This window comes from Rhinopithecus bieti, unplaced genomic scaffold, assembly GCF_001698545.2.
Source record: "Rhinopithecus bieti isolate Rb0 unplaced genomic scaffold, ASM169854v2 scaffold_20170, whole genome shotgun sequence".
NCBI lineage: Eukaryota > Metazoa > Chordata > Mammalia > Primates > Cercopithecidae > Rhinopithecus > Rhinopithecus bieti.
The window spans coordinates 1,980,437-1,994,289 of NW_016810097.1; the positions used below are offsets into that span (position 1 = coordinate 1,980,437).

Genomic DNA, 13,853 nt, shown 5'->3' on the forward strand with positions numbered 1-13,853 from the left:
ATTTGTTTTCATTTGCATTGTGTTCTAAGAAATATTTGTCTAGTGCAAGGATACAAATATTTCTTTCTAGAAGTTTTAGTTTTAGCTTTTATGTTTAGGCCTATGGTCCACCAAGAGTTAGTATTTTGTATATGGTAGGAGGTAAAGAGAGAGGTTCCTCTTTTTTTCTTTGAATATGGATATACAGTTGTTCCAGTACCATTTATGAAAGGGCTATCCTTTCCCCTACTGAACTACCTTGGCACCTTTGTCACAGTTGATTATGTAGGTGTGGGTTTACTTCTAGATTGTTTTCTGTTCCCTTACCACAGTGTCTTGATTACTGTAGCTTTAATATTAATTCTTGAAATGTAGTACAAGTCCTTCAACTTGAATCTATTTAAAAATTGTTTTGGTTATTCTAGATCCTCTGTATTTCATATACATTTCAGAATCATCTTGTCAATTTCTACAAAATGGCCTACTGAGACTTTGATTTGGAATTGCATTTAATTACATATCAATTTAGAAGAAGTAACATCTTAGTATTCAATCCTCTATTTTTCTTTTCTTTTCTTTTTTTTTAAGACGGAGTTTCGCTCGTTGCCCAGGCTGGAGTGCAATGGCATGATCTCTGCTCACTGCAACCTCTGCCTCCTGGGTTCAAGCGATTCTCCTGCCTCAGGCTCCCGAGGAACTGGGATTATAGGCATGTGCCACCATGCCTGACTAATTTTGTATTTTTAGTAAAGACAGGGTTTCTCCATGTTGGTAAGGCCGGTCTCAAACTCCCGACCTCAGGTGGCCTCCCAAAGTGCTGGGATTACAAGCGTGAGTGAGTCACGGTGCCCAGCCTATTTTTCATTATTATTATTATTTTTCTTTATCTTTTCTTTTTGTAGAGATGGGATCTTGCTCTGTTGCCCAGGCTGGTCTCAAACTCCTGGCCTCAAGTGATTCTCCCACTTCAGCTTCCCAACGTGCTAGGATTAGACATGAGCCACCACACGCAGCCCATATTCAATCTTCAGATCCACAAATATGGTATACCTCTTCATTTATTTAGATATTCTTTTTTTTTTTTTTTTTTTTTTTGAGACGGAGTCTCGCTCTGTCGCCCAGGCTGGAGTGCAGTGGCCGGATCTCAGCTCACTGCAAGCTCCGCCTCCCAGGTTTATGCCATTCTCCTGCCTCAGCCTCCCGAGTAGCTGGGACTACAGGCGCCCGCCACCTCGCCCGGCTAGTTTTTTGTATTTTTTAGTAGAGACGGGGTTTCACCGGGTTAGCCAGGATGGTCTCGATCTCCTGACCTCGTGATCCGCCCGTCTCGGCCTCCCAAAGTGCTGGGATTACAGGCTTGAGCCACCGCGCCCGGCCTATTTAGATATTCTTTAATTTCTCTCAGTAATATGTTGTAGTCTTCAGTGTATGTGTCTTGTAGGTATTGGCTAAATTTGTCCCTAAGCACTTCATGATTTTATGATGCTATTGTAAATAATGCTGCGATGCGATCTTGGCTCACTAAAGCTTCCGCCTCCCAGGTTCAAGGAATTCTCCTGCTTCAACCTCCCATTACATTTCAGTTTCTAATTGTTCACTGCTATTATACAGAAAAATAATCGATCTTTGTATGTTGACTTTGTATCCTGTAACATTGAAAAAAAACTCATTAATTAGCTTTTTTGTAGATCTCTGCATTTCTAAATAGATGATCATGTTGTCTGAGAATAAAAACCATTTTACCGCTTTCCAATCTGTATGTCTCTTTTTTGTTTTCCTTTTCCCTTTTATTTCTTCATACTGACCACTAACTCCAGTAAAATACTGAATAGAAGTTACAAAAGCAGACATCCTTGCTTTGTTCCCGAACCTAAGAGGAAGAAGTCAATCTTTCATATTACATATGATATTCTACTTATACACAGTTGTGTTTTTCAAACATTATTTCATTATCATTCTCCAAAGAGCCTTTTCAGACTTTGTTTTGTGGTCATTGTGCTCTCCACCCAAGAAATTTTAATACCAGATATACTGTATATCTGTTTATGTATTATGGCCCCCTGAAAGGGCACAAAAAATTTTTAACATTTTAGATTCTCCCTCCCCAGCAAGAGCCAATTTTCACCTGATGAGAATGCATAGCCTAGGTTTTGATAATTTAGACAAATGATTTTCTGCTATATCTTGAGATCATGTGGTTATTTTTTAGTCTACTAATATAGTGGACTGCACTGATTTTCAAGTGAACCCCATTTGTTCATGATGTATTATTCTTTTTATGTATCTCTTGACTCAAACTTGCTTAAGTTTTATAAAACATTTTAACATCTATTTTTACATCTATGTTCATAATGGATACTGGGGTTGTAACTTTCTATGCTTCTCACATCTTTATTTGGTTTTGATGTTAGTATAATGCTGGCTTCATAAAACAAGCTGGTAAGTGTTTCCTCCTACTTTCTGAAAGACTGTGTGCATAGTTGGTATTACTTCCTCCTTAAACGTTTGCTGTAATTTACTAGTAAGGCCACCATCTAGACCTTAAGTTTTCTTTGTTGAAAGGTTTTTGAAACTGCAAATTCAATTTCTTTCTCTCTCTCTCTCTCTTTTTTTTTTAGGAGTTTAAGAGCAAAGATTTAATAGGCAAAAACAAAAAACAAGAAAGAGAAAGGAAAACAGCTCTCTAGAGAGACAAGAGGGGACTCCCGAGAGGAAAAGACCAGCTGGTAGCAGATGTGCTGGATTTTATAGTCAGGCTTGAGGAGGCGGTGTCTGATTTACATAGGGATTACAGATTGGTTCAATCAGGTATGATGTTTACATAGCATTAGGGGAAGGCTGTCTGCCCCACCCTAATCTTATTATGCAAATGAACTTTCCCCTTGGCTGGTGCCATCTTGTCGGCTTCTTACTGTACATGTGGTTGACAAAGAGAAGGGAAGATGGAGCTCCCATCTTGAACATGATTTCGTAACTGCTAACATCTATGTCTGCAACTCAATTTTACAGGGTGCTCTTTGTCAGAAAGAAAATAATTTGGGGCTGCTTTTCATTAAATGGAAAACCTTACCAAGGACTTCTGTACCCTCAGTATCTGCCTAAGTAATTTCTTCTTAACACCTGTATCATTCCGCTCTCTGGAGTGGTAACCCTAACTGCTGTTAGGGGGTGTTGGATGAGGGCTCTTTCTGGCTACTTCCTGCTGAAAAGAGGTGTTGTGTGGGGAATAGCAGGTAGGGTTCCTCTTGGGGTTGATCTAAGGGTCCTCAGAAGAAAGGCATGTCCATGTGTGGTTCTGACTGTGGCACCATCTGGAGTTTGATTGCTGTTAGCCATTCCGATGGGTTGTAACACTGGTTTGCCTCCACCAGATGTTGCATTTTGATGAATGCTGTACCTTGGTATCTGGGACAAGGTTCCCAATATGAAGCGTCTATGTTGTCTGGGGTAAATACCTGAGGTTCATCATCTCGTGCCAGGAAAATTTTGGACATGGACACACATGAGGAATTTAGGAGTGGAGGTTTAACAGGCAAAAGAAAGAGAAAGAAAAAGAAAGGAAAACAGATCTCTCTCTAGTGAGAGAGAGGGGACTTCCAAGAGGAAAAGCCCAATTTTTTAATGTAAAGTTATTTAAGTTCTCTATTTGTTCTCGAGGGAATTTTGATGGTTTGTGTTTTTCATGGAATTTGTCCATTATATCCAAGCTGTAAAAGCATAGGCTGGGTGTGGTGGCTCACACCTGTAATCTCAGCACTTTGGCAGGCTGAGGCGGGCAGACTGCCTGAGGTCAGGAGTTCAAAACCAGCCTGGCCAACATGCCAAAACCCGGTCTCTACTAAAAATACAAAAATTAGCTAGGTTTGGTGGCACGCACCTGTAACCCCAGCCACTTGGGAGGCTAGGGCAGGAGAATCGTTTGAACCCGGGAGGTGGAGGTTGCAGTGGGCTGAGATGGTGCCACTGCACTCCAGCCCGGGAGACAGAGATAGACACTGTCTGAAAAAAAAAAAAATTTTATTGGCATAATAATGTTCATTTTACTTATCCTTTTAATGTCTAAAAGATCTGTATTGCGGTCCTCATATTCTTTTTTTTATTATAAAAGAGATAGGGTCTCACTATGTTCCCCTGCTAGTCTCAAACTCCTGGATTCAAGTGACCCTCCCACCTAAGATTCTCAAGTAGATGAGAGTATAGGCACACGTCACTGTGCCTGCATCTCTCATTGGTAAACTGTATATTCTCTTTTTTATCATGTAGGCAGAAGATTAGTACATATAAAATATCTTTCTCTCATTTACACTTTTTTTTTGTTTGTTTTTTGTTTTTTTTGTTGAGGACGGAGTTCGCTGTCACCAGGCTGGAGTGAGTTGACCGGAATCTCAGCTCACTGCAAGCTCCGCCTCCCGGGGTTCACGCCATTCTCCTGCCTCAGCCTCCCAAGTAGCTGGACTACAGGCGCCGCCAAGCGCCCGGTAGTTTTTTGTATTTTTTAGTAGGACGAGGTTTTCCACCATGTTAGCCAGGATGGGTCTTCGATCTCAACTGCTCGTGATCCGCACCGCCTCGGCCTCCCAAAGTGCTGGGATTACAGGCTTGAGCCACGCGCCGGCCTTTTTTTTTTTTGAGACGGTAGTCTCGCTCTGTCGCCCGGAACTGGAGTGCAGTGGGCGGATCTCGCTCACTGCAGCTCCGCCTCCGGGTTTACGCCATTCTCCTGGCTCAGCCTCCGTGAGTAGCTGGGGACTACAGGCGCCCGCACCACGGCCGGCTAGTTTTTTTTTTTTGTATTTTTTAGTAGAGACGGGTTTCACGTGTTAGCCCAGGATGGTCTCGATTCCTTGCTCTCGTGATCCGCCCGTCTCAGGCCCTCCCAAAGTGCTGGGATTACAGGGCTTGAGCCACGACCTGGCCTTCATTTATACTCTTTTAAAAAGTTACTTGTTTTTTTTTCTTTTTGTTTTTCTTGAGACAGAGTTTCACTCTTGTTGGCCTAGGCTTAGGTGCAACGTCACAACCTCAGCTCCACTACGTCGCCTAAGTGAGACCTCCTGAGTAGCTAGGTCTACAGGTGCCCGCCCACCACCGATGCTTGGCTAATTTTTTTTGGTTTTTAGTAGAGACAGGGTTTTTACCTATGTTGGCCAGGCTGGTCTCCAAACTCCTGCCTCCAGGTGATCCACCTGCTCAGCCTCCCAAAGGTGCTGGGATTACAGTTGTTTAGCCACTGGCTCCTGCCTTAACTTTTGGGGACAGGGTTGCACTCTGTCATCCCAGGCTGGATACCAGTGGTGCAATTTTCTTGGTTTGAGAAAAGCTGATACAATGGTCACTAATTTTTTTTTCTATTTGTAAAGACAGAGTTCTCACTCTGTTGCTACATAGAGTTGCAGTGAAGTGATCATGGCTCAACCTCCCAGGTCAAGTGATCCCTCCCACTCAACCTCCCAAGTAGCTGTGACCACAGGCATGTGTCACCATGCCTGGTACTTTTTAAAAAATAATTTGTGGTGGGGCATGTGGCTCACGCCTGTAATCCCAGGACTTTGGGAGGCCGAGGCGGGTGGTGGATCACTGAGGTTAGGAGTTTCAAGACCAGCCTGCTAACATAGTGGAAACCCCATCTCTACTAAAAGTACAAAAAATTAGCCAGGCGTGGTGGCAGTAACCTGTATCCCAGCTACTTTGGAGGCTGGAGGCAGCGAACTCACTTGAAACTGGGAGGCAGAGGTTGCAGTGAGCCGGAGATCGACACCCGCACTCCAGCCTGGTTGACGTGCAACACTCCGTCTCAAAAAAAATAAATAAATAAATAAAAATTTTGTAGCCTGGGCACAGTGGCTACATCTGTAATCAGGAGTTTGAGATGAGCCTTGGATTAATTACTTGGCAAAACCCTGACTCTATTAAAAATACAAAAAAAAAAAAAAAAAAAATTTAGAGGCATGGTGGCACACGCTGTGTATCCAGCTACTTGAAGGGGCTGAGGCGAGGAGAATAGCTTGAATCAGGAGCGGGGTTCTAGTGAGCCCCAGTAGCCCCTGATTCCTAGCTGGGCGACAGTTGGACTCCATCTCAAGAAAAAAAAAGAAGGCCGGGCGCGGGTGGCTCAAGCCTGTAATCCCAGCACTTTGGAGGGCCGAGGCGGGGATCACAAGGGTCAGGATGATCGAGACCATCCTGGGCTAACACGGTGAACCCCGTCTCTACTAAAAAAACAAAAAAAAAAAAAAAAAAAAAAAAAAACTAGCCGCTGGCGATGGTGGCAGGCGCTGTTATGTCCCAGCTACTCGGGAGCTGAGGCAGGAGAATGGCGTGAACTCGGGAGGCGGAGCTTGCAGTGAGCTGAGATCTGGCCAGTGCACTCCGCTTGGGTGACAGAGCGAGACTCCGTCTCAAAAAAAAATAAATAAATAAAAATAAAAAAAAAAAGAAAAAACAAAACAAAACAAAAAAGTTCATTCCATTGTTTTCTGTTGTCTTCTGGCCTATAGGACTTCTGACAAATTGGCTGTCATTCTTTTTTTTTTTTTTTTTTTTGAGACGGAGTTTTGCTCTTGTTGCCCAGGCTGAAGTGCAATGGCACGACCTTGGCTCACCTCAACCTCCGCTTTCCAAGTTCAAGCGATTCTCCTGCCTCAGCCTCCTGAGTAGCTGGGACTACAGGCATGTGCCACCACACCCGGCTAATTTTGTATCTTTAGTAGAGACAGGATTTCACCATATTGGCCAGGTTGGTCTCCAACTCCTGACCTCAGGTGATCCGCCCACCTTGGTCTCCCAAAGTGCTGGGATTACAGGCATGAGCCACGGTGCCCATCCAGGCTTTCATTCTTATCTTTGTTACTCTACACAAAATGTGCTTTGGTGTGGTTTTCTTAATGCTTCTACTGTTTGGAATTTGTTAATTTTGTCTGTACATAATTTTTACCAAATCTGGAAATTTTTTGCTTTTATTTAAATATTTTTTCTGTCTCTGCTCTCCCACTCTTTCTTTCTGAAACTCTACTTGTATGTTTGGTAGACCACCTGATATTTCCTGCAGCTCTACAAAGCATTTTTCAATTAATAAATGTAGGTCATTTTTCTCTGTGCTTTGTTTTAGATAGTTTCGTTTGTCGTGTCTGCAAGTTTAGTCTTTTTTTTTCTTCTATATTATCAAATCTGCTGTTAATCTCATCTGGTGTAAATATCAGAGATATTTTTCATCTCTGTAAGTTTTCATTTGGGCCTTTATATATCTTCTTTTTCTCTCCTCATCACATCATGTTTTTCTTTAAATCCTTAATCATATGTATAAGATGTATAGTAGCTACATTAAAGATTTTTTTGTTGTTGTTGAAATGGGGTCTTGCTATATTGCCCAGGCTGGAACTGAACTCCTGGGCGTAAGTGATCCTCCCACTTCAGCCTCCCAAAGTGCTGGGATTACAGGTGTGAGCCCCCATACCTGGCTTAAGGTTCTTTTCTATTCTTTTTTTTTTTTTTTTCTGAGACAGAGTTTCACTCTTGTTGCCCAGGCTGGAGTGCAATGGCATGATCTTGGCTCACTGCAACCTCTACCTCCCAGATTCAAGTGATTCTCCTGCCTTAGCCTCCCGAGTAGCTGGGATTACAGGCACCTGCCACTATGCCTAATTTTTTGTATTTTTCGTGAAGACAGGGTTTCACCATGTTGGAGAGGCTGGTCTCGAACTCCTGACCTCAGGTTATCCACCTGCCTGGGCCTCCCAAAGTTCTGAGATTACAGGCATGAGCCACTGTGCCAGGCTGGTTCTTTTCTATTTCACTGTCATTCTGGGGTTTTTTCCTATTGATTGATTACCCCTCCTCGGCTTACTGGTCATGTAAGTTGGTATTTTTGCACACTTGATAATTACTGATTAAATGCAAGGCTTTGAGACTTATTTTTCTGGGTAATGGGTTTTGTTTGAAGGATGCTCCTTTATTCCTTTAAAGGGTATTTGGTGTTAGTGTGGTGCACAATTAAGTAACTTGCTGATCAGTTTGATTCTTCCAAGGCTTGCTTTATACTTTGTTATGGAGGCTCCAGAATAGTTTTTATTCTGAGACTAAATTAGTCCCACTACTCTTCACATTGGCTGATGGGAATACAAATCATGAATTTTGTGAATTATTCAGTCAACTGCTTTCTGAAGGTTCCATCTTGGGCTTTGTGGAGTTTCATCTCATTCATGCACAGATTTCTATATAGGCAAAAAACCAAGGGGCTCTCTGTAGATCTCTGTGCAGTTCCAACCTTTTCAGCACTTTGCCTTACTCTTCTCAGACTGTCATCTCTGTCTCTAGTCAGTAAGGTTGGCAGTTTCTGTTTCGGTTATCTTTCCCTTCCTATAGCTAGAAACTGTACCTAAGCAGTAAGCCAGGGCAACTGTAGGGATCACCTTGTTTTTTCCCCTTCTCTCAGAGATAACAGTCCCATGTTGCCTGTTGTTCGACGTCAAAAACTGTGGTTTCATATATTTTATCTAATTTTCTCACTGTTTATGGCAGGAGGGCAATTCCTGCGGCAGTTAATCTTTCATGGGCGGGAGGAGAATACTCTAGCAGCTAACATTTATGGAATACCTGGTGGGTGTCAGGTCCTGTTCTTTTTTTTTTTGAGACGGAGTCTCGCTCTGTCGCCCAGGCTGGAGTGCGGTGGCCAGATCTTAGCTCACTGCAAGCTCCGCCTCCCGGGTTCCCGCCATTCTCCTGCCTCAGCCTCTCGAGTAGCTGGGACTACAGGCACCCGCCACCTCGCCCGGCTAGTTTTTTGTATTTTTTAGTAGAGACGGGGTTTCACCGGGTTAGCCAGGATGGTCTCGATCTCCTGACCTCGTGATCCGCCCGTCTCGGCCTCCCAAAGTGCTGGAATTACAGGCTTGAGCCACCGCGCCCGGCCGTCAGGTCCTGTTCTAACCACGTTACATACAACATCTCATTCAAAACAACAAAGCTGTGAGGGAAGTACTGATACCTTTGTTTTGCAGACAAGAAACCTGAGGCTCTGCAGGATTAAGTAACTAGCCCAAAATACAATCGTTGGTACAATAAGAGGTAGAAATAGGTGTCACATCACAGTAGCCTAAACTCTAAACCATTATACAATGATTATATTGTACCTCTGAAGAGGGAAGAATGAAAAAGTCAAGGGGTAAGGAGGGTTTTGGGCATGTAATAAGATAAAGCAAGAACCAAGGGCAGCAAATAATTTGAAAAGACATTTTTCATAAGAAAATAAACAAATGGCTGGCCACAGTGACTCACACCTATAATTCCAGCAGTTTGGGAGGCCAAGGCAGGAGGATCACTTGATCCTGGGAATTAGAGACCAGACTGGGCAACGTAGCAAGACTCCATCTCTACCAAAAAAAATAAGCCAGGCATGGTAGCACATGCCTGTAGTCCCAGCTATGCAGGAAGCTTAGATGGGAGAACTGCTTGGGCACAGGAGAATGAGGCTGCAATGAGCCATGATCATGCCACTGCACTCCAGCCTGACTGACAAAGCGAGACCCTTTCTTAAAAACAAACAAAAAAAGAAAAGAAAAGAAAAAAAAAGCACAAGAAAAGATACTCAACATCGTTAGTCACCAGGGGAAAGCAAATCAAAATGACACAATGAGATACTACTTCACAGCCACTGTAATGGCTGTAACAAAAAAGACAAAGGATAAGTGTTGGCAAGAATGTGGAAAATTCCCTCATACATTGCTGGTGGGATTGTAAAACACTGCAGCTACTTTAAAATATAGTCTGGCAGTTCCTCAAAAGGTTAAAAGTAGAATTGTCATATGCCCTAGACAATTCCACTCCTATATATATATATACTCAAGAGAAATGCAACCATAAATTCACACAAAAAATCTGTACACAAATGTTCACAGTAGCACTATTCATGATAGCCAAATGTGGAGGCAACCCAAAAGTCCATCAACTGGTAAATAAACAAAATGTAGTATATCCAAAAAAGGAGTATTATTTGGCAATGCAAAGGAATGATGAATGGTTCACATGTGCTAAAACACAGATGAAACTTTAAAACATTACACTAAGTGAAAAGGGCTAGTCACAGAAGGCATAACAAAGTATAAAGCAAGCCTTGGAAGAATCAAACTGTTTAGCAAGTTACTTAGCTATGCACTAGACACAATGGTGTATGATTTTTTTTTTTTTTTTTTTGAGATGAAGTCTTGCTCTGTTGCCTAGGCTGGAGTGCAGCGGTGTGGTTTCAGCTCACTGCAACCTCCATCTCCCGGGTTCAAGCAACTCTCCTGCCTCAGCCTCTCGAGTAGCTGGGATTACAGGCACACACCACCACGCCCGGCTAATTTTTGTATTTTTAGTAGAGACGGGGTTTCACCATATTGGCCAGGCTGGTCTTGAACTCCTGACCTTGGGATCCGCCTGCCCTAGTCTCCCAAAGTGCTGGGATTACAGGCGTGAGCCATGGCGCCTGGCCGATTCTATTTTTATGACATGTCCAGAATAGGCAAATCTACAGAGACAAAAAGCAGACTACTTGTTAAAATAGCATTAATCTTAAAAAAAAAAAGAGAAAAGCGGACTAGCGGATGGCAAGGGCTGAGGAGGAACGGGGAGTGACTGATAATAGGTATGGGTTGTCAGCTGGGGTGTGGGGTGATGAAAATGGAATTAGATAATGGTGATGGCTGTACAACCTTGTAGATTTACTTTATTTAATTAATTAATTAATTGATTTTTAGACAGATCTCACTCTGCTGTCCAGGCTGGAATGATCACAGCTTACTATAACCTCATGCTCTGAGCTCAGGTGATCCTCCTGCCTCAGCCTCCTGAGTAGCTATGACTACAAGCATGTGCCACCACGTCTAGCTAGCTAATTATATTTTATTTTGTAGAGATGGGGTCTTGCTGTGTTGCCCAGACTCAAACCCCTGGCGTCAAGTGATCCTCCTATCTCAACCTCTCAAAGTGCTGGAATTACAGGCATGAGCCACCACACTAAGCCTTGTACACATTAAAAAGGGTGAATTTTATGGCATGTGAATTATACCTCAATAAAGATGTTATTTAAAAAAAACACAGGTACGGTGGCTCATGCCTGTGATTCCCAGCACTCTGAGAGGTCGAGGAGGATCTCTTGAGCCTAGGAGGTCAAGGGTGCAGTAAGCTGTGATTGTGCTGCTGCATTCCAACCTGGGTAACAGAGCAAGAACCTGCCTTAAAACAAAAACAAAAACAAAACAAAACAAGGGAAAATTAATAATCCTTCTTGTCCTGTTTCAGCCTTCCTAGGCTAAGTATTTGCCATTTTAAGATCTTATAATACAACAAAGTTGAATGAAGCCAAGTAGCTAAAGAGAGACATAAGGCCGGGCGCGGTGGCTCAAGCCTGTAATCCCAGCACTTTGGGAGGCCGAGACGGGCGGATCACGAGGTCAGGAGATCGAGACCATCCTGGCTAACACGGTCAAACCCCGTCTCTACTAAAAAAATACAAAAGCTAGCCGGGCGAGGTGGCGGGCGCCTGTAGTCCTAGCTACTCGGGAGGCTGAGGCAGGAGAATGGCGTAAACCCGGGAGGCGGAGCTTTAGCAGTGAGCTGAGATCCGGCCACTGTACTCCAGCCTGGGCGACAGAGCGAGACTCCGTCTCAAAAAAAAAAAAAAAAAGAGAGAGACATAAGCCCATTCCTGCCTCAATTTTCAAATCCCACAACACCAAGGACATACCTCCAGGTTACCTTTCAAGCTCCACAGGACAATGTTTACTTACCACTGCGTGGCCGGCTTTTCCTGAGCCGGTAACAGTCAAGGCAGACCCCAAATCCACATTTGCGACAAACCCAGTGGATGTTGAAGAGAGTTGTTTCACACACATCACACATCTCCCGTACACCACGCACGGCTCGCTTCCATGCCACTTTCTCTGGTGGAAAGACAAAACAGAATTGGCATTGATCATCCTGACCAATTGCAAAAGACCCCAGACCCACTGATTCCCTACTCAAGTTATTTTGTTCAGCAATAAAACTCAAAGATTCATGAAGTCTGTGTTTCTATAATTGTGGGAGAAACTAAATACAAGAATTTCTAGTATTTCTGAACAAACTGACTGTACAACTTATTTATAATTTTTTTTTTTGAGATGGAGTCTCGCCCTGCCACCCAGGCTGGAGTGCAACGGCACAATCTTGGCTCACTGCAACCTCCGCCTCCCGGGTTCAAACGATTCGCCTGCCTCAGCCTCCCAAGTAGCTGGGATTACAGGCACCTGCCACCAGGCCCAGCTAAATTTTGTATTTTTAGTAGAGAAGGGGTTTCACCATGTTGGTTAGGCTGGTCTCGAACTCCTGATCTCATGATCCGCCTGCCTCTGCCTCCCAAAGTTCTGAGATTACAGGAGTGAGCCACTGTGCCCAACTGGAATTGAAAAATTTTTAACTGGGGGAGTTTCAAAATAAGAGGATTCCTCTCTTGAAATTTAGAATATAGGGCCAGGCATGGTGGCTCACGCCTGTAATCCCAGCACTCTGGGAGGCCCAGGCAGGCGGATCACGAGGTCAGGAGATTGAGACCATCCTGGCTAACACAGTAAAATCCTGTCTCTACTAAAAATACAAAAAATTAGCTAGGCATGGTGGTGGGCGCCTGTAGTCCCAGCTACTTAGGAGGCTAAGGCAGGAGAATGGTGTGAACCCAGGAGGTGGAGGTTGCAGTGAGCCGAGATCGCGCCATTGCTCTCCAGCCTGGGCGACAGAGTGAGACTCCGTCTCAAAAAAAAAACAAAAAAACAAACGAAATTTAGGATATAATTTCACAGTATAATTTTTCTTAGTCTGGAAAATAGGGCATAGTATCTTACAGACATGGAAATATTTGAAATGCATGAATAATGTGGGTTCTAGGTATGAAACATGGCACCTAGTAGCACACCATCTATTTACAAACCATACAGCTTATTAATAGAAATTGGTTCAAAGCAAACTGAAAATACTCAGAATGAAGCAAACCCAAATGGGAATTTAAATGGATGTTATGGCTGTTGTGCTACAAAAATGAAAGGCAAGTAGAGAAGGAGATTTTGGTTAATTGCCAAAGACTGAAAGAATGAGGTCTGCTGGATATAGTTAAGGTCTCAACTACAGGTTGCTACAAAGAGAAATCTTATTAGTCTTAATTCATTCATAGAAAATGCCATCTGCCACTGTCCCCAATCCTCCCTTTAAGTGAAAGAAAATAGAAGTTTTTCACTAGGAGCACCTGGAAGACAAGTGAGAAGGTGACTTACGGTGTGGCTCCACCATCATCATAGCCTCCTTCTCAGACATTACGAGCTGGCAGAACTGGTCCCCAACATTGGCCAGGATGTATTTTGAGGTCTCTAGATCTATCCCTTCCGCTAGGGAGGAAGAGGGAATCCACAGGTTCATGGCATCAGGGTCACTTTGCTGGGGGCTTAGAAACCCCTCCACACGAAGTACCCCCTTTCGAGTGAAGATCAACCTGAGACATGATCAAATACATGGTAAATTGCAGTAGCAATGCAAACTAACACACACCTAAACTGAGACAACAGGAATCAGACTAAGAATTTTCACCAAAGTTGACCAAAACAGTATGCATTCTCTGCTAATAGTAAAGCTTGTTAACATAACATTTAGTAGGTCTAGATTCTTTAAAAAGTTGTCCCAGAGTTGCTCTAAGTTCTTCCATTTACCGGTTTTACACCTGCACCCATACTGCTGAATGCGACCAGAGAAAAACACAGACCCACTTTCCAATTTTTTTTGTTGCTGTTGTTGAGACGGAGTCTCGCTCTGTCGCCCAGGCTGGAGTGCAGTGGCCGGATCTCAGCTCCCTGCAAGCTCCGCCTCCCGGGTTC

At 43.5% G+C, this 13,853-nt stretch overlaps 1 protein-coding gene across 1 annotated transcript in view; it reads right to left on the reverse strand.

The window, feature by feature from the left end:
• KDM3B (lysine demethylase 3B) overlaps positions 1-13,853 on the reverse strand; it is an 87,214-nt gene that overhangs the window by 26,440 nt on the left and 46,921 nt on the right. The window contains 2 exon segments of the mRNA XM_017891311.1: positions 11,745-11,897; positions 13,260-13,474. Of these exon segments, the coding sequence (XP_017746800.1) occupies positions 11,745-11,897; positions 13,260-13,474 (368 nt within the window).